General features: G+C 30.2%; 1 protein-coding gene across 1 annotated transcript; it reads right to left on the bottom strand.

Moving 5' to 3' along the window:
* Positions 1-4,240: 4,240 nt before the first annotated feature.
* On the bottom strand, positions 4,241-6,596 carry LOC110655867 (transcription factor HHO5). Its single transcript, XM_021812339.2, has 5 exons — positions 6,163-6,596; positions 5,835-6,052; positions 5,393-5,747; positions 4,990-5,066; positions 4,241-4,885 (listed from the first exon to the last, which is right to left on the bottom strand). The coding sequence occupies exons 1-5, from the start codon at positions 6,359-6,361 to the stop codon at positions 4,661-4,663; spliced, it is 1,074 nt and encodes a 357-aa protein (XP_021668031.2). The 5' UTR covers positions 6,362-6,596; the 3' UTR covers positions 4,241-4,660.
* Between the last annotated feature and the right edge of the window lie 15,872 nt (positions 6,597-22,468).

Below are 22,468 nucleotides of genomic sequence, written 5' to 3'. Positions count from 1 at the left end.
TTAGCTTGTGAGTGGAAACAAGCTAAGTAGTGTTAAGTTCAAATATATCTCATTTATTAAATAAGTATAAAAATCAAGTTTGAATTCAACTCCTTAACAAACGAGTCGATCCAAACCTTGAGTAACTCACAAATGAACAGTTCATTTACACCCTTAGTAGATTCAGTGGGAGAAGGATGTTTTAAAAATTAAAATTTTATTTTTTTTAGTTGTTTTTACCTAATTGTGTGTACGATGATAATTTTGATTAAAATTAAATGAAGAAACTATTTAGTTCACGAAATAAATTTCAGGAACTTAAGTAAGTAATTCTTAATTTTTAGCAAACCTAAGGCAAAGTGTAATTTACCCCACAGAGTAAAGCAAAGTCTGTTTAGGATTATGATTCATCTATGCTTTTTGAAAATATATTATTTTAAATGTTATTGAAATATTTAACTACCTTAAAATTATTATTATTATTAAAATATATTAAATTTAACTTCAAATTAATTTTTAATAACATCTAATAAATATATTTAATAGAGATGAGTATTCTGTTAACAAAATCAAATTTCAAGCTAGTCAAAATTTTAATTGACTCTAAAAATAATAATCATTCTAACTGAAATTGAGAAAAAATAACCACAATTGAAAATATTAAAAATAATAAATATGATTTATTATGAATAAAAAATAATTATAAATTAAATATTAATAAATAAAATTATTAAAATAATAACTACAAAAAAATATATTATTAATAAAATTATAATTAGTATAAATTCGTTTTTTCAATTATCAAATTTAAAATAACTGAATTAATAATTAAAAATATTTAAAATTATTAATTTAAAATCAAATCAAACCAAATTTACCATTATCGAATCTGTTCAATTATAACCGAATAATAAAAATCTTAATGAAAACATCAACTTTTTGCCCTTTCTCAATGTTACTCAAATACTTAATTTGGGTAAATTTTTTACAAGATTGCAAAATTATTTGTAGTTATAAGATCGGGTAAAAATAAAATTTTCTTATTAAATCAAATAAAAATTAAGTTTTTAAAAATTGTTTCCTCTCTCCCCACTCTCACCCTCTTTCTCTCTCCTCCCCAAAACCAAACGATTATCCCCCCACCCTCATTGTGTTAGGTTGCTGAAAATCAATTTTCTTTTCCAGTTCTTCAGATTTTCTCAAAAACCAAACACAGATGCAACCTTTAAAAATGAAATTAAGACACATACCAAACCCAACATACCAAAGCAAATGAACAAATTGAAAAAAAAAAAAAGGTACCGTTTTTAGGAGAAGAATGAGGTCGGAAAAGAAGGCAAAAGTGTTTAATGGGTTGGATTTTCTTATTGGCTTAGAGCAAGCGATTAGAGTGGGGTTTTCTTAGGATGATGGACAAAATCAAAAGTTATTAATTTGACACTTCTTTGAGTGATTCTCTCCATTATCCACTTACAGAATTGATCTCAAAAAAATCTTTAAAGATAATAATATTTGAAAAAATCTCTTACAAAAATTAAGAAGGTCTATTTCCTATTCATCCTCCATCGATATTTTTTAAAAATTTTGAACGAATATTCTGATTACAAAATTTTCAATATGAATGAAGGAAATATTAAATAAAAAAAGACAGTCAAATAATCATAAGAATATTATAATTTAATTTTGAATAACAAAGTCAATTATTAACAATTAATCTAATGATTTGGCTGGCTGCTGGTCAGATCATCTTTGATTTTGTGTAGAATTTTTTGTACTGTTCCATATGATAAAATGTGTGATATTACTGCCATTGATAGTGCCAACAAGAAAAGAAAATAGAGGAGAAAATATATTTAATATTCCAAGAAAGTATTCCAAGCAAGGAAAAGGAGGAAATAAGATTAAAAGAAAATAGTTTCATGACCATAAAAGATTCCAACAAAACAAAGGTATTACCGTCATTTTGAGTCATTCATTGTTAAAGGCAAAATCTTGGGGTGGGCTCACCATATCCCCTCAATTAGATTCCTATAATTTTGTTATTTTCTCTTGAAATTGACACCTTTGTCCTTCATTCCACACAAAGGCTTGCCTGTGAGTGGAAGTTGACAAAAGCCTAAATATGTGTTTAGGAGGGTGTTTGTTTTAATTTAAAAATTAATTAAATTAATTTATAAATTTTAAAAAAATAGATTAATTTGTTTTTTTATAATAATTTTTAAATATATAAATTAAACTTATAAATTAAAAAAAGTTAGGATTTAATTTTTTTATTTTGATAATTATAAGTTTTATACTTATAAGTTAATTTGACTAAATATTTTATTACGTTATTTTTATTTAATTTTTAAAATTTTATTATAAATCTCATTTAATATTTTTAGTCATTTTAATAATAAATACATTTATAAGCTAGGTTTTACTAAATACATTAATTGTCTATTAGTCACTTGTAAATATTTTAACTAAATATATAACTACTTAAAATTTTAAAAAGCATTAAAGAGTGTTTGTCTTAATTTATAAATTGATCAAACCAACTTATAAGCCTAAAGATAAGTTGATATATTTATTTATAACAATTTTTAGACTTATTAGCTAAAAAAAAAAAGTCGGTGATGCAATTTTTTATTTTGGTGCTTATAAATTATCTGTTTATAAACTAGTTTGACTAAATATTTTACTATATTATCTTCATTTAAATTTTAAAATTTCATCATAAATGTCATTTAATATTCTTTTTTATCATTTTAATAATAAATGTGCTTATAAACTATTTTTAACTAAATGCATCAACGGTTTATCTTTTTGTTCATTTATAAACACTCTAATCAAATACGTAATTACTTCAAATTTTAAATGCTTATAAGTTCAAATTAAACAAATCTTATGAATAATTTTAACAAATCAATAAAATTCTATTTTGAGAAGAATTTTTTTGAAAGGTAAAATATATGAATTTTTAAAGTAATATGAATAATTTATTTAAGAGTAAGATTTAAAATAAATAAAATTTTTAATTTTTAAACCTTCAAAACTTTCACTTTCTTAACTCTTGAGTTGAGAAGGTATATTGAAGATATACATTTAAAAAATTTCAGAATTTATTTAAATAAATAAACATCTTTTTATATGATAAGAATATTTAAATAATTTTTGTATTTTATTTTACGTTTTCATACCTTTCATTCAAAGAATACAATATTATTAAATTATTCTTTCTCCTAAAAAATATTTTATCTTAATTAAGTCATCCTTTGTTTTGCTATTTTAAACGAAATTTTTTAAGTTTGCATTAGGTGAAATTTCTCAATTCTCTTTTAGTTGTAAATTCTAACTTGAGTATAAAATTCCCTTTATTCCCCATTAGTTCGTATTTCATGCATAGCATATCTTGAGTTAATACGAAAATAAGATCTCCGGTAACTAGAAACAACCAAGAGAAGCTTTGCTTGAGCCTCCAATGATATATTGTACATGAACTGCTTTCCAAACAAGGGAAACAGTTAAGATTGCAAACACACACACACACACATGTATACCTCCAATCTCTATTGCCAATATGTTAATATACAATAACAAACCAGATACAGTTCACTGTGATTAAAGCTTTCTATGCAAATCCAGGGTTATCTGAGATTTGGGTCTTGCTTGGTGATAGTTCTTCGGGTTTACCGGGATTCCTTCAAAGAGAGATGGGGGACCAGAAAAAAAAAAAAAAAAACATAGCAGATCATATCCTACGCAGAGGACTGAGCAATTAAAGATACCTATCCTACTTCATGGGAGAAGATGTAAACTTGAGAGTAAAAATGAAAGAAGATGAGTTACTTCAAGAATCAACCTCTACACTGGACAAAAAAAAGTTGCAAAGAAGGAAACAAAAATGGAGAAGACAATGTTTCAAGCAGTTCAGCTGTCACTATTATGTACAAGATCCTGACAAATTTGATTTTTATAGAGCCATCCTCCACCTCTTGCCTTATGAAATTAAGTAGAAGAACAAGAATGCTTTAAATGTAGACTAGCAGCAGTTAGCAGTTATTAAAAGCATGAAAATTTGCAAGAAGATAGACAGAACAACAAATCCAGAAATGTTAGCAATCTTGCTAAGTGATTTTGTAGCTAACAAGCCTTCTTCAGAAAGTTCATTGGCAAAATGAAGCAAATTCAACAAATTTAATAGAAAACTTCTAAATTGATTTTCCTAGCTACATTAGTAAATAATTAGTATAGAGTACATGGTGATTTTATAAGCAAAGATGAAACATCCTAGAATCCATTAATATGCATTACATGAACTGATGAACAACAAAGATCAGATAGGAAGACAGAACTCAAGATTGGAGAAAATCTAAACCCCACCCATAAATATCCGCAGAATCTATTATATCCTCTTTGATGTATATAGCATCTCTTAGTTAAAAAACAACAAGAAGTCTTAATCCCAACCTAGTTGGGGTCGACTACATGATCCTTTTTCGAGATTTAGTCTATCATCTCTTAGTTAAAGAAGAAAAAATTTAACTCCAATCTTGAATCTTATACCTGTCAACTTCATTATTCTTATTTTTACAACCTGATTGCCCATGTATACTTGTAGCTGCAAAATTCATGGGTATCAGAATCAGTTTAGTTACTGCTATACATCAACTTCTCCTGCATTTTGCAGCCTACCGGTTCAACTATGGCTCTCCGATTCGTCATCATCTTCCACTTCTATGCTGTTGCCTCCAGTACTAGAGATATCTTTGGCAGATCCAGATCCATGGAAGGGTCCTTTAGGAGAATTAGACTCTGAAATAGTTGATTTTGATGGATCTTTGCATTGATCTTGAGCCATCCATAAGTCATTTGCTTGAGGAGCTGAAGAAGCAGGAAGTTTACGGATATGAAGCCTGTATTTCTGCTCAAGAACAAAACATAATCAGTACTATACTACATATTATTTCTTCATAGTAGAAGAAGTGCACAGAAAAGAGGTTTCCGAAACCGAATGGGAAAACATACTTGCAAGTGACTCTTAACTTCGTCATTGGTGAGGCCATCCACTTGCATAAGCTCTCTTATCTGTTTGGGAGTGGCCACTGCAATCCAATCAGAGTGAGACAATGATAACATAAAAAGAACTACATTTAAGTACATAAAAGCAACAAAATTATTCAAACCCAGTATTTTAGCATATAAAGACACAAGCCAGTGAATCAATTTAACTGAAAATCCAAATCACTTCCTCTTCTTACATCAGCAGATCTCTATAATTTTAATTTACACAAAAAGATTGCAGCTTTCAGGCAATTTCATTGTTTTCCCCTATAATTCACAGATTTCCGGGAACTACCCAAATATCAATTTTTCGAGGATCAATTTTGTTATATTGCCAAAAGAAACAAAATTTCGACAGGCTTCTAACCTTGAGATCCACCAAGTTGTTGAAGGGCATCAACAAAGCGCCGGTGAAGCTCCGGCGACCAGCACCGCCTCTGTTTCTTGTAAGAAGGCTGCTGCTGCGGTTGGGGTTTATTCTGTATCTTCATTTGAATATTGCCGTTGCTTTTTGACATCAAATTACCGGAACCCAATTCAGATACTGGAGTCAGAATAGAGAGTCCGGTACCTTGCGAGACAACCTCCTTCTCCTCCTTCCTTCCTGTCCCTTCAAACACAGAAAGTGACTTAAACGGCATAAATGCCCCTCCTTTGCTTCTGTAATTACACAACTGAATTGGGTTCTCACAAGTCGAGCGATCATCTTCTTCTTCACTTCTCTGTCGTCCAAAAAAAAAATCCCATCTTTCAAAATCATTAGAAAATGGCAACTATAGAAAAAAAAAAAATCAATAATTTCGATTTACCTGTTTAGTTTCTGATTTTGAGTCATGCTGCTTAGAATCAGAGTTAATATCGTTAGTACTCCAAAGTTGAACAGAGCTCATCCAGTTCTTCTTATCACTCATATCATTTCCTATGTTTCTCCCTGTATCTGCTCCAGAATTCTGTACAACCACCACTGTCCCAGCTCGATCCTCTAATTCCCTACACTGCATTGCCTCCTCCTTCAACCTCACAATAGCTACAAACCCACAAATCAAACACCAAAAATAAGAACTAGAAAATCCATATCCGAGAACGCAAAATCAAAACAAAAACAAAAAAAGAAAAGCTAAAAGAAAAACCATATACCATCGTTCAAGAGAAGCATGCAAAGAGGCAGCTCACGTTTAAAAGCATCAATCTTTCTCATCTCCTCTTCTAATTTCTTCACATAATCATCAAGCTTTGATAATTTCTGATTATTATCTTCAACCTTGGAAACCTCTCTAAGATACTCACTAATCGTTTTGGGTACATAGACCAAGCTCAAATCCAAGCTCAACTCCATTTTCTTTCCTTCCTTTTTGTTTCTATCTCTTATTTCCTCCTAAATTATTGCCTATTTTGGTTTCTAACATTGCCCAGATGAACAAGGAAATGAATAAAGAAAGAGAAGACAGCTGTCCATATATAGAGATAGAGGAAAGAAGATAAAATTCAGATTCAGGGACGCGAAGATTCGGTTCTCACATTTCGGGTCGTCGCATATTTGAGTGTAACTCGGATGAATAGGTGACTCGTAGAAGAGTAAAAAAATACTAAAAATTTCAGTGTGAATCGGCGAGTTACCGGGTTTAATAGCTTGGGAATCTTTGGATACCGTATACACGCGGCGAATTGTGGCACTGGTTACCAGGGCTATACATTGGTCAATTTTGGACGGAAGTATTTTGGCAAAATAAATTGATAAGGTCAATTTTTATAATATTTAAATCGAAATTAATTAATTAAATTATAAGACATTGATAAGATTTGGAAATCAAACAGATAATTTTTTATAAATTTAATAATTTGAGACAGGATTATTGTTAGTGTATATTTAGATAGAAATATTTTTGTTAAAAAATTATGAAATTTGAGTTTTAGAGGAGCTAGATGAGTCTGTCATAAAGAATGTTTAAAGAGAGGTGAGTAGAGATATGTTGATATTCCTCCAGCCCAATAGATGAACAAAATGATAGAATTTCATACTTGACTTGATATTTAAATATCTGATGATCTGTATCATAGACCATAGTGATTGTTGATTTTCTTTAAGTCATTGCACCATTAAGGATTGGATTGAACCAATGCTCTGAGAGGTTCTTTTCGAGGGGAGGGTGAAGAGCATGTGGAGCAATATCTCACATTGCTTTAATACCTGATACCAATTTAGTAAGGAGAATCAATTAACCATGAGTTGCACTTGATGCCAATCTGGCTTATATACTAACTAAGCACTTATAACTCACAATTCGACTTTTGGGTTACGCCCAAAGGCTTAAGTGGTGTCAGAGCCCAAGTTCTTTCCTCGGGGAGAGTGAAGGGCATGTAGAGTAATATTTCACACAGCTTGAATACCTTATGTCAGTCTGACTTATATACTAACTGAGCACTTCTAACTCATAAGTAGGCTTTTGAGTTAGACCCAAAAGCTTAAGTGATATTAACTAAATTAGATTCAATTTGAACAGCTTTTATTTTTATTTTATTTTATTTTTATATATATTTTCTCTCAATGATGTTAATTAAAAACTCAATTTGAAAATTCAATTTATAATAATTTTTAAATTATAATTAATATTTAAATTTAGATAAATTATTATTTAATTTCTATATTTTTACGAAACTAATTATTTAATCTCTATATTTTAAAAAAATATTATTTAATCATTGCATTTTTTTTCTATTAAACTGTTTAGTCTATTCGTTAATTTTTCCGTTAGTTAATACTAATCAAACTACTACTTAGTATTTTTATTTTAATGAAACTTATTAGTTAATCACTATATTTTGAAAAAAAAAATAACTAATGACTATAATTTGATTATATTAACTATTTAGTCTCATAATTACTTTTATACATAAACTATCCTAATCCTCTCTATTATTTCTCTCTTATCTTCTCTTATTTCTCTCTCTCCATGTTTATCTCCTCTACGTTCACACTCTTTTTTCTCTCATTCTTTCTCTGTTTTTATTTATTGATAAAAGTGGTGCAAAGTGTTTAAAAAAAGTTAATTAATTTCCTTAAATTTTTAAATAATCAAGAAAATTATTTTTCAGTAAAAAAACACAAAAAAAGATATTTGAAGAAATTTCAAATTTAATTTCTACATAGAAAAATTTTTATTTTTATCCAAGGATATATTTTTTAAAATATTGTATTTTTAAAATATATGAACTAAATAATTAATTTTACTAAAATAGAGATACTAAATAATAGTATTTTTTAAAATACATAATTAACTAATTAATTTCTTTAAAATAGAGAGATTAAATAATAGTTTGAATAGTAAGAATAACAAAAATTTTTATAAAAAAATTAAATAGTTTAATAGAAATAAAATATAAAAATTAAATAATATATTTTTAAAAATATAAATTTAAAATAATTAATTGGAATAAAAAATAATTTTTTTAAATTTATAAATTATTAATTTTAATTTAAATTTATTTAAATTAATTAGATTGATCGATTCTTTTACACTCCTGTTGGTTACCATTAATTATGGATTGTAGTAAGAATTTCTCCTTAAGAGTTAAGGAAAAAAAAGAAATTAAATTAAAAAAGAAAAAGCAAAACTTATGTGCTTTCCAAGATTCCTTTGATTAGGTGAGGTTGAGGTATAGTCCTTTGGAATCTCATATCGATTGTGGACAGCGTATATGTGTGACTTATATAAGAGTAATTATCTAGTTAAAATTGTCATGATTTTAATAAGCGTTCATTCTCGTCACTGAACCGTATATATGTGTGCCTATCTCTCGACAAAAGAAAAAAAAAAAGATGTGACCTTGTATGAAAACAAAAGGTAAGACTAAGTGTCCTGATGTAGCCTTGGTTGAGGTCCGCGAGTGAATCGAGCTTGCTCAGAGGTTGATCCTTCGGGATTCCATATTGGTTGTGGACAGCGTGCGTATGTGCGTATATATATAAAAATAGGGACCTTTTTAAAATTATAATAATTTTAACAAGCCTCTATTTTCGTTATTGAGGCATGTGTGTCTATCTCTAAAAAAAAATAATAAGTGAGGTTGAGGTATGAGGTATCAAAGTGAGAAAGGAATCACAGCTCAGTTTGACTCATGGACACCTTGGTTGCAAAGCTAGTGCCCATCTTTTTCTCCCTTTTCCGATTCTACCCTTCTTCCTTTTTTATTATTTTTAAATTAATATCAATTAAAACATTTTTATGTGAATTTAATGGCAAACACATAAATAATGTATGCAAAACTTAGACTTTCCATAATAATGAATTTAAAATCCCTTAAATTAAATATTTATATTAAAAATTAATATTTAAAATATATATCTCAATATAAATATTTAATTCAAGAACTAGTAAATTTATTTTTATATAAGATCAAACTTAACCCTTTTAAAAAATTAGAGGGCAATTTAATTTAGCCATTATAATTAATTACTGGGTTCTATTTGTTTTATAAAAAATAACTTGTATTCACATTTTTATAATATTATCAAAATTTAAAAAATATAAAAAAAAATTTTTAAAAAGTAAAAATTATTTTTCTTAAAAATAACTTAGTTTTTCTTTTGATTAAAAAAATATTTTCTGTACTTAATTTTTCTGAATATCACAAATATTAAAAAATATGAAAAATTATTTTCTGAAAAATTTTTTTTGTGAAATAAATGAAATCTTAATAATTAAATATTAGTGGTTATTGATTAAAGTTTAATGATATAATTATAATTTTAAACTATTCTTATTCATTTTTTAAAAATTATTTTTTGAAAAAATTATACCATAGCTAACTTGATAGACAGGGTACAAGATGGAGATTCTTGTGGAAGAAAATTTGAGTCAGCTTATTGCTTATGTTTATCTGAACTTTGCAGATGTCAAATTCTTAAACAACTAATATAATATAATATTGATGTGCTAGCTGCCACAATGGATATTTTATACTTTAAGCAAAGTAAGTGTAATTATCATGATGCCATTTGAGTGTTTTAACAAAAATTATTAAATTTTAATTTTTTTTATAAAATATATTAAATTTTAATTTAATTTCATAAGTATTATAAATTTAAAATTAATAATTTTTATAAAAATATATATAAAATACTCATAAAGTTAAATAAATTCAATAATAATCATACTTGCCAACAAAAATAGATGATGATTTTTGTGTGAAGAGATCAACAATCCATTGGGCAGCCTATCAGAAGGAAAATTATTCACACCCTCACTTCAGAAGTAACATTTTTATTATTGGGTGGATTTTTTAATAGCAAGAAAGTTAAGTTGCTTGAATTTTTATCCAATTGACCAATGAATTCAAAATTTTTTAAGATAAATTATTAGATATATTTAATATATATATATATTTATTTATTTATTGATAATATTAAAAAATAATATTTATTTTTTTATAAAAAAATTAATTTTTTTATAAAAAATATATATTATTTTTTAATATTATCAATATATATATATATATATATATATATATATATATATATAATCATTAACGAATCCTCTGCTGCCCCAATGGGTCAATTCAAGCGCTCCACTAAGAACAGTGGCAAAATAGTCAAAACAAAACGGCAAGCTATGTTTAGTCATGTGAAAGATTCCTTTATTTCTATGGTGGTTACCTTTTGTACTGTCCCCAAAAAAAAATTAAAAATCAGAATCTCCAAGGAGAGAGAGAGAGAGAGATGTTAATGTAATCACCAATCAAATATCAGCACACGGCAAAGTTGAACTTCGCAATCAACGGTTCGATTCTTCTCTGCAAAACTCGTCCGTTACTGGAGAATAGTTTCTTCCAGAAACCACACGACACAGACCAAGCATAATAGGCTAGGATTCTGGGTTTTGATTTCCTGTTGCCAGATTCCCTTTCCTATGAAACTGACACGTATCTTTTTCTCACACGTGACACAGAGAGAGAGAGAGAGTGATGTATGTATCCATCTTGGATGGAGATGGAGATAAGGATTCTTTTTGGGATGGTTTTCAAATTTCTTTTCATTTCTAACCATTGGTTTCTTTTCATTTTTTATTATTTAAAAAATTGATTTAAATAAAGCAAAGAAGAGTTTATAATTTTATCATATATATTTTAAAAAATTAAATAAAAGGGTAATTTTATAATTTTTTTTTATGACAAAATAAATTTTTTGGTTTTTATTATTTTTTTCATTAATGGAAAAAATTAATAAAAAGAAAATAACACTTAATTTCTTTCTGCCTTTTATTTCCAAATAGAAAAAGATGATTTTCTTTTCATATTTTCTTGAAATTATCTAAATAAATGAAGATGATTTTAATATTATTAAATTAATTAAAATTATTTTTAAAATTTTAAAATTTTAAATTTAAATTTTAGTCAGACACAATTATAAAAAAAAAAAAATTATCACTATGTTTCCACGTTATCACTCCACATTACAATATAGGCCTATAGTATGATTACAATTTAAGTGGACATCCATTGTTAGGAAAAGCAACGGTCAAAATTAAGGTAATAAAACAGCTTAGATAAGCAAGGGATTCTTTTTTTCCTTTGTACAATTTAATTCTGATGGGGACTTCTACTGATTTCATAGCCATTAGAATAATATTTCTCTTAACTTATAAGCTGACTCATAATAAATTAATTTATTTATTTAAAATGATTTTTAAATTTATAAATTATATTTATAAGTTAAAAAAATTAAAACTTAATTTTTTTATTTTTATGTTTATAAGTTAATTTAATTAAATTTTTTATTATATTATCTTTATTTAATTTTTAAAATTTCATTAAAAATCTTATTTAATATCTTTTTTAGTTATTATAATAATAAATATACTTATAAACTATTTTTTACGAAACACATTAACTGTTTATCAATCACTTATAAACACATTAATTATTTATTAATTACTTATAAACACTTTAATCAAACACGTAACTATTTAAAATTTTAAATGTTTATAAATTAAAATTAATTCTTGTAAGTTAATTTTTATAAGTTAAATATCTTCTAAATAAAATTAAAACTCATTAACATAAATAATAATATTTTCATTTTTCTTAAAAGAAATATTTTAATTCAGTGGTTGTGATAAGTAATTTATAATGTTTAATATATTTTATAATTTACTTAATTGTGATTGAAACTCAAATAATAAATTTTAAAGTTTTGAAGATAATGTATGAACTAAATATAATTATAGTTTGACAATAAAAGTGATGAACCAAATTAATATTATATGTAACACCCCAAAATTTTAAATTTTATTATTTTATGAGTATTTTTGGTATTTTAATTTTATTTAAATTTTAGGAATTTTTTTGAGATTTTTCGGATTTTAAAAATCGGGTCCGATTTTCCGAAAATATAAACTTTGATGATTTTTAAAAATTAATTTAAAGACCACGTGGCAAAACTAAAAATATATTTGGAGTCTACGAATTTTTCTGAGTTTTCTGAAATTTTTTCGAAATTTTTGGACCTCGTTTTCGGTCCCGAGGCAGAGTAAAAATTTAAAATTTTGTATCTTGAATTGGACCGGCCGAATCGAACCGGACCGGATCGGACAGGTCGAATCTGACCGGCTCCCTTCCCTTTTTCTTCCTCCTGCGCTCGTCGACCTCCTCCCCCTTCTCTCTCTCTTTTCTCTCTCCTCCCTCCTCCCCTTGCCGCGCCGCCACCTCCCCTGCCTCCCGGCTCGCGGCGCCTCTCCCGGTAGTCCCGGTAGGCCATTTCAAATGCCCGGAAACGCGCATGACGTCCTCCCCTGCGCGCGCGACTTTTCGACTTTCCCGGCCAAAATCCGGCCGATCCGGCCATCAATCGGACCGGGGTCTTGTGTCTAAACTCATCTACTCGACGAAAGCTTTCCATAGACACCAAGAACACCGAAATCCATTGAGCGGTTTGTCCGATTTTTGCTCGGGAAGTTTTTAGCCCATTTTGACTTTTGGGCTAGATTTCTCACAAACCGTGAATCCCACAAGAAAACCGAGAGTACCAGAGCGCTCCATTCGTCGAGAGCTTCGCGGCGACATAAATTTCGAATTTTTCCGACACCATTTTTCGATGGGTCCCACGGAACTTCGCAGTGTTTTTCCTAGCATTAAATGAGCTTAGAAAATTCTGAAAAATTTATGTACTAACCCCCGTGTTGTGGGCTTCGTGTAGGTATCCTCAATTCGCGGAAATTCGACAGTTGACCGGGTCTGTGAATTTCCGGCCAGACAGACCCGTTATTAGAAAAGTCTCCGAATTGGATCAAGGTTTTGGCTATCCTCCTATTGTCAGACGTTACGAGCGCGTTCCCGAAGTCGGAATCGGCAAAGGTAAATCCGAACCTTGCTTTTTCGTAATTTTCTAGTGCTTAAATAGGATTAAAAATCCATAAAATATTCGTGGTAGCTCAGAAAATTATTATTCTTTTTGCAATAGCCTAGTAATATTGCTAAGGACAGCGGGGCAAAGTTTTAAAATTTTTAGAGCTTGTTTGGGCAGTTTTTGCAATAATGATTAATTATAAGGACTAAATTGAAATTATACATATTGTGATGGATGACTGATTTGATGGGCCCAGGAGGGGCTGTGTGATATGATTGAGCTGTGGATATATGGATTGTAAATATAGAAGTGTGTTTTGAGCCATTTTGCAGGTTGGGTAGGTCCTAGGTATAGGGGAGACTCTGCCGGATTTTCGGCACGACTTAGGACGTACTTGGTCTTTTCTTGATTTGTATTGAGTCATTTGTATTAAATAATTGTAATGTAATTGTCAGGTGAGCCGGGACAGCCTTCTTCCTCCGCCCAGCCGCCACAGTGACCGTTGTTAAGTCTGTGAGTAAAATATTAATTTTAATTGTAATTTCACTATTATTATATGTTCAAGCATGCCCATGCATCACTTATATGCATATATCTATGTAGATAAACTTTAGGCACGATTTATGTTGCATTCATAACTGTGAAAGTGCCATGTATGTTGTTGTGGTAATTTGGAGTAGTGTGCGTGCGTTGGCGTGCGTGTGATGAGGTGTGGACTATGGATAGGACGGGTAGACACGGCTTGAGATCTTTGCTGGGACCCGGTCTTTCGGGGTAGACACGGCTTGAGTTCTTCGCTGGGACCCTGATTTGGTTATTAAGTGGAAGTCCGAGCTGAGTTCTTCGCTTGCACCAGGTTGGATTTAAGAGAGCTGTATAGGGGATCAGCTCCCATATATTATGATTGATATTACAGGGTGTGTGAGTGCTCCAAACTACCTTTTTGATGTTATGATGTGAAAATGTTGTTGATGTTGCATTTCACTCTACAGGGTGCATTAGTTTTAGATAGTTATAGAGATTATGGTTAAAATTGATATTTTACTCTCTGAGTCGAACGCTCACTCCTGTTCAATATTTTTTCAGGCTACAGGAGGATTTTATTGTGGTTAACTTGCTTTTCTCCTTCGCAGGTTGTTTTATCAATATTTATGTAATTTTATTTACTCCTAGACTTTCCGCATGTGTTAGAGATATTTAAATGATTCGGGTCTGTAATATAAATTGTCATGTAGACCTGTAAAATTATTATATGCATGTTTGATGGACTGGATGAGGGAGCTGAGCTCCCATTTATCTTTATGATGATATGAGTATGTGGAGGGTGAGCTGAGCTCCCCAATTGATTGTTTATTGTGTTTACAGGTCGGGTGAGTCAAAAACTCCCCGTTGAAAGGTCCACTTTATGGCCGGACTCTGTCCGGTTGGTTTCTTGAAATTGGGCCCAAATGGGCCTTAGAATTGGGTTAATGAATAGTTAGGCTTACTACGGGCCTCGAGGGCTTTAGGCTGGCCCAAGTCCTAATACCGGTCTGGCTCATAGGTTGGGTCGTGACATTATATATTTTTTAGATATTTACATTTTAAAGATAATACAAATATTTTATCATTTCTTATCTTTTTAAAAAATTGGAAACTTATAATTTGATCTCTGATTTCGCTCTATATTATATTTTAGTTACTGAATTTTGAGAAATTAATTATTTAGTTCCTTAATTTTATACTATATCATACTTTAGTCTCTATAATTTTAATATATAGAATAATTTAATCATTCTGTCGATATATGAAATTATTGTGAATATTAAAATTGTAATGAATAAATTATTTTATATAGTAAACTTAAATGGACTAAATAATTAATTCATCAAAATTCAAGAATTAAAATATAATATAGTGTAAAATTAGAGACTAAAATGTAATATAAAAAAATTCTAAAGACCAAATTATAAATTTTGAGCCTTCAGGCTCCTACATCCGTTGTGGATGCGGGTGTGTGGGTTTATAGGAATGTGCTAAGGCTCTTCTCAGTCAGCAATTGTCTGGGTGTGAGTGTTAGTACAGTAACTCCTACACTTTCGTGTGTGCGCGTGTGTCTTCTTCGACAAAAAAACATAAAAGGCCTTGAGTCGGTTTGAGTTGGCCAGTATGGTTTGCTTGAGATCCCATGTGGGGTGTGCCCAAGATTGAGCCTGCGGGCTCCCACATCAATTGTGAATGCATGTGTGGGGCTTATAGGCATATGCTAAGGCTCCTCCTAGTCAGTAATTACTTGGGTGTGAGTGTTGGTATAGTAACTCTTATACTCCAGTGTGTGTGCGTTTTTCGTGTTTATCTCTTAAATATATATATATATATATATATATATATATATATATATATATATATATATATTTCTGTGCAAAATTTAATCCTGATCAGTCACCTAAAACATTAGTTTAAAATTATGTTTTATAGATATTTCCAGCCTGTTTTCATGTTGGCAGGAATTGGCTCTAATTTCACAAATTCATGGCTTTTGTTTGGCCAAGTTTGGTTCTCGGAGTATAATAATTAAGAAATAAAAAAATTATTCTAAAATAATGGAATATTTCATTCCTATTAATGTCACATATAACATAAATAAACAATAAAATAAAATCACCATAATATTCTTTTACATTAATTTTATTATTCATATAAATTAACATTGGATTTCTTGCTTTTATGTTTAAAAGTTTATTTTTTCTATCAACATTTTTCTTGATGTTTTAAAAAAAAAAACTCATACTTGAGATAATATAAATTAGTACTGATTTTAAAATTGGTAAAATTAAAGAAATTAGTATTTTAATACAAATTATAATAAAATATTCATTTAAATTATAAACTAAAATTCAATAGTTAATTATTTTTATATTTTTATTCTCCTTTTATAAAGATTCAAATTAAATAAGAAAAAAAAAATAATCAACTCCTAGCATTTAATTATACAATTTTGTTTTTTTGGTGGATCTTAACTGAAGGAACGGAAGCGTGAAAAACACAAGTTTATACCATTGAAATCAAAATTTTCACTTAGGGTCACATGTATCATGCAAGATTTATTTTTATCTATTTGATTTCAATGATAAACAATATATTAAAACTCTTTTAATATGTTTTTAGATCTGTATTTGCCATCTAAGATTTTAAAATTAATCAGATTAATTTTAGAACCCTAGATTAAATCAAGAACAAACACACTAACCTCTTGCTGCAGTGCAGTGTATTTGCGCTTTTGAGATGCGTCTTCAGGACACCAGATGTTGTCCCTATAGCTTGTCCACACCAATAACACCTATGACAGCCCTTGAACAGCTTCTAAAGCTTTTTCTATTATTTAGAAAATCAAGTTCTGCCTTTTAAGAGATTAAAGATGTAAATAGGACACTAGAAACGATTTCTAGTATATTTAATTCAAGAGATTGATGGCTAATCTCTTTAAATTGATGAGAGATGAAGAAGAAGAGATGGAGAGCCTCAAAATGACGTGACAAAGGAGTGGCTGCTGGTTGTCATATTTTTAATTCATAACAACACTTATATGGCTAGGTCAATACATTAAACCCTTGCCACATGTCATTCTCTGATTGGTTCTAGGTTTAATTGACTCAATTATATTGTGCCAAGTGTCAAACCTATATTTAATCTTAATTTTAATCATCTTACATGTTTAAAAGACATTTGGCAAGCTTATGTGTAATGTCATGTGTCACCATTTCATGGTGCCACATGTCACCCTGTGAAATGACCAAAATGCCCCTATGTCTTAATTTTGAGTTTTTGACCCAAAATAATTATTTCTTTTCTTCTAATCAATTTATATCAAATATAAATTAATTAATTAATCTATATTAATTAATTTCTCATTAATTAAATTCATATTTAAACATTTTAAATATAAATTTAACTTATACTATACATCCAATAATCTAGATTTGGTTTCAAGTCATGCTAGGGACTTTACAATATAATTGTAAACCAAACCTAATTAATTAATTAATTAATTAAATCATATTTAATTAGGTGATAACTTGTGTACGTGTGTGACTTACTAGGCTCATCACTAATAGGCAATGAGATATGATATCAACTCTTAATATCATCAGAACTCTTTCTTACCATAAATGATTTCTCTAAATCATTTTATGCACCTCATAGACCATGGTTAACACTTAGCATAGCATGCCATGGCCACCCAATTAGTAATAAGATTTACCTTAAATGAACCTATAATCATATGTTACCATGTACCAGAATCTCTCTGTTACAAAATCCCAACTCAAGCTGGAGTCATGGTTTATGTCAAACTCTATTTGCTATGAATATTATGTTCTCTTTTAATTTCAGTTCTTGTTTAAAAAGATTTTCTCATCAGAAACTCTTTTCTGAATAAATTTATTTGTCCTGGCCAGGAACCTGAAACATCAAGAACAATTAAATGAACATAGGATTTTATCTCTATTTACTTAGAGGAACAGATTCCATATTGATCAACACCTACCTCCATATATAACTAGTAGAAGCCAACACATGCCCATATACCCATACACAGTATAAGTATGAAAACAGTATCAAACTCAAACTACCTATATACAAGATAACTGTGCTATCTCAGGTCTAAAGATTATATACACTGATATGATTTATGACAAAACATTAATAAGAGTAAACTCCATGCGCTTGTCATAAGTGTCACTGGTTCGGCCTACTTATCATTTATAAGTGCCTATCATGTTTGCTATATGGCATGAGACTCACCATTCTATCTTATTTACATCTCATATAAATAACTTGGTAACAAACATGAATACAATTTTTCTGGATAAGTCATGTCCTTATTATGAAGTATCCTCGATTGTGAACCTATTTATGATACTTTGTACTAGAAATACTGTCACTCATATTCTTAACAACTTAAGAATAGAATTTCTAACAAAATATCAATGGACCTTTTCTATTACACATAAATATATTATGTAAACGGAAAAGTGGAAATGCCTCTTATTAATAAAAATATGTACAAGATACATACTAAATGATATGCTCTAGGGCATACTACTAACAATCTCCCACTAGCACTAGAGCCATTCATTACAATATCTTAGACCCATCTTCTCAAGATGACGGTCTAACTGAGTCTTTGACATAGGCTTAGTGAATGAATCAGCTAGATTTTCAGCTGATACTATTTTCTGCATGGCTACATCGCCTTGCTCAACTATTTCTCTGATAATGTGGTAGCGCCTTTCTATGTGTTTGGATTTTTGGTGAGACCTTGGTTCCTTAGCCTATATGACTGCTCCATTATTGTCACAATGTAATGAAACTGTTGACTCAATGGAAGGAACTACTATAAGTTCTGTCACGAACTTCTTTATCCAAACAACTTCCTTTGCAGCATCGATGTAGCAATATACTCAGCCTCGGTAGTGGAATCTGCAGTCGTGCTCTGTTTGGAACTCTTCCAACTACTGCACCTCCATTACAAATGAACACATATCCAGAGGTAGACTTTCTATCATCGATATCTGATTGGAAATCAGAATCAGTATAACCATCCAATTGCAAGTCTCCACCTCCATAGATCAAGAATAAATCCTTAATTCTTCTCAAGTACTTAAGAATATTCTTGACAGCTATCCAGTGTTCCAAACCTGGATTGGATTAATACCTGCTAGTCAAACTAATAGCATATGCGATATCCGGCCTAGTACACAATATTGCATACATTAAACTTCCAATAGCTGAAGCATATGGAATCTTGGCCATCTTATCTCTTTCTTCAGGTGTCTTTGGAGACATCTCTTTAGAAAGATGGATACCATGTCTCACTGGTAACAATCCTCTCTTGGAATCAAGCATGTTAAACCTCTTTAACACCTTTTCCAAGTATAGACTTTGGGATAAACTAATTATTCTTTTCGCTCTATCTCTATAGATGCGAATCCGAAGAATATAGGTTGCCTTCCCTAAGTCTTTCATGGAGAATGTATTTGACAACTATACCTTTACAGTTGTTAACATACATGTGTCATTACCAATCAACAGTATGTAATCCATATATAAGACAAGGAAAGTGATAGCACTGTCACTAACCTTCTTATATACACATGGCTCATCCTCATTTTTGATAAAACCAAAGGATTTAATGGCTTCATCAAAACGGATGTTCCAACTCCTCGAAGCTTACTTCAACCCATAAATGAATCGCTTTAGCTTGCATACCTTGGAACCATCTTGGGATACAAAACCCCTAGGTTGTTCCATGAAAATGTTTTCTGCAATGTATCCATTGAGAAAAGCTGTTTTGACATCCATCTGCCAAATCTCATAATCATAGTATGCAACTATTGCTAATAGATTCCTAATTGATTTAAGCATGGCAACAGGTGAGAAAGTCTCCTCATAGTCGATTCCTTGCCTTTGGCGAAACTCTTTCGCTACTAGCCTTGCGTTATAGGTTTCTACCTTTCCATCAGAACCAATTTTCTTCTTGAAAACCCATTTGTTCCCTATATGTAGAATACCTTCAGGTGGGTCAACAAGATCCCAAACTTGATTCTTATACATGGAATCAATTTCAGATTTCATAGCATCAATCCATTTTGAAGAATCTTTATCTGATATAACTTCTTCATAGGTAAGTGGATCATCTCCATGATTTACTTCTTCATTAGTAGATAACTCTTGTTCTTCTTCATGAAGGAAACCATATCTCATTGGTGGGTGAGATACCCTGGTTGTTCTACGAGGAACAGCTGTAGATGTTTCATCAATGGGTATAGGTTGACTAGATGGATCTATATCCATCTGATCTGTTGATTGGTTAGAATTCTCTAATTCCAACTCTATTTGCCTTCCTTTGCCTCCTTCTTGGACAAACTGTTGTTCAAGAAATATAGCATCTCTACTCACCACAACCTTTTGTGATGTAGGCAAATAAAAATAATATCCAAAACTATCTTTTTGAATATCCAACAAATCGATCCTTTTCTAATCTGGTTTCCAATTTATCAGTGTTCAGCTTTTTGATATAAGCTGGACAACCCCAAATCTTAACATGCTTAAGACTTTGTTTTCTTCCATGCCATATCTCATAAGGTGTGGAAGAAACTAATTTTGATAGAATCCTATTCAGAATATACAAAGCTAATTCTAATGCAAATCCCCAAAAGAAGATTGGCATATCAGTATAGCTCATCATACTACGTACCATATCCAATAGGGTACGATTTCTCCTTTCAAATACACCATTCAACTGTGGTGTTCTTGGAGGAGTCAGTTGGAAACAATGCCATGCTCTCTCAAGTATTCGTCAAATTTAGTACTCAAATATTCTCCTCCACGATCTGATCGAAGAGCTTTAATACTCTTTTTTGTTTGATTTTCTACTTCAGATTTAAATTCTTTGAACTTTTCAAAGGATTCATGTTTGTATTTCATCAAATACAAATACCCTAACCTTGATTTATCATCAGTAAAGGTAATAAAGTAATGAAAATCGCCTTTAACCATTTCCTTAAATGGATCATATACATCACTATGTATTAGCTCCAAAATATTTTCAGCCCTTAGCCCTTGTCCAACAAAGGGTGATCTAGTCATTTTGCCCTGAAGGCAAGATTCACAAGTTGGAGTAGGCTCAGAACCCAATGAGGATAAAATCCCCATTTTCTCCAATTTTGCAATCCTATCTTCTGCAACATGACCTAATCTTAAGTGCCAAATAAATTTTTGAATTTTGAATTGATTTTCATCATGGCATTGCATTCTTTTAGATTACTATACTCTGGATAGTGGAAACACTTTCCTGCTGGCAGTGGAAACACTTTTCTGCTGATAGTGGAAACACTTTCCTTTACCTTTGTCAACTTTGATCTTTGTTTTTCTGTTTGGCTATCTTCTTGGAAGGACCAGGAATCTGAGGTTTCTTTTTCTTATTGCCCTTCTTCTTGTTGGACTTTCCAGCAGAAGAAGATGTAATCAAAGCTACCTCTTTTTCTTTATTGCCCGGCATATTTTTTTGGGCAATAACCAGCATGTCGAGTAAACCAGCTAAGGTGCATTTCTGTTTAGTCATATGGAAATTTGTCACAAAATTCCCAAAAGACTCAGGAAGGGACTGAATGATCAAATCTATTTGTAGTTGGAAATCCATGTTGAAGTCAAGATGTTCCAACTGCTCAATCAGCTGAATCATCTTGTGGACATGATCCCCAACATTCTGTCCCTCAGACATCTTCTGGAGTCATGGTTTATGTCAAACTCTATTTGCTATGAATATTATGTTCTCTTTTAATTCCAGTTCTTGATTAAAAAGATTTTCTCATCAGAAACTCTTTTCTGAATAAATCTATCTGTCCTGGCCAGGAACCTGAAACATCAAGAACAATTAAATGAACATATGATTTTATCTCTATTTACTTAGAGGAACAAATTCCATCTTTATCAACACCTACCTCCATATATAACTAGTAGGAGCCAACACATGTCCATATACCCATACACAGTACAAGTATGAAAGCAGTATCAAACTCAAACTACCTATATACAAGATAACTGTGTTATCTCAGGTCTAAAGATTATATGCACTGATATGATTTATGACAAAACATTGACAAGAGTAAACTCCATGTGCTTGTCATAAGTATCACTGGTTTGGCCTACTTATCATTTATAAGTGCCTATCATGTTTGCTATATGGCATGAGACTCACCATTCCATTTTATTTATATCTCATATAAATAACTTGGTAACAAACATGAATACAATCTTTCTGAATAAGTCATGTCCTTATTATGAAGTATCCTCGATTGTGAACCTATTTATGATACTTTGTACTAGAAATACTATCACTCATATTCTTAACAACTTAAGAATAGAATTTCTAACAAAATATCAATGAACAATTTCTATTACACATAAATATATTATGTAAACGAAAAAGTGAAAATGCCTTTTATTAATAAAAATATGTACAAGATACATACTAAATGATATGCTCTAAGGCATACTACTAACATTAACTACACAATTTTTTTATAAAAAAATAAAAATAAAAAGTTTAAGCGATGGAAG

This window comes from Hevea brasiliensis, chromosome 7 (genome assembly GCF_030052815.1).
Source record: "Hevea brasiliensis isolate MT/VB/25A 57/8 chromosome 7, ASM3005281v1, whole genome shotgun sequence".
Taxonomy (NCBI): domain Eukaryota; kingdom Viridiplantae; phylum Streptophyta; class Magnoliopsida; order Malpighiales; family Euphorbiaceae; genus Hevea; species Hevea brasiliensis.
Note: the sequence above shows the minus strand (reverse complement) of the source record. Positions and strands in the feature narration are given on the sequence as shown.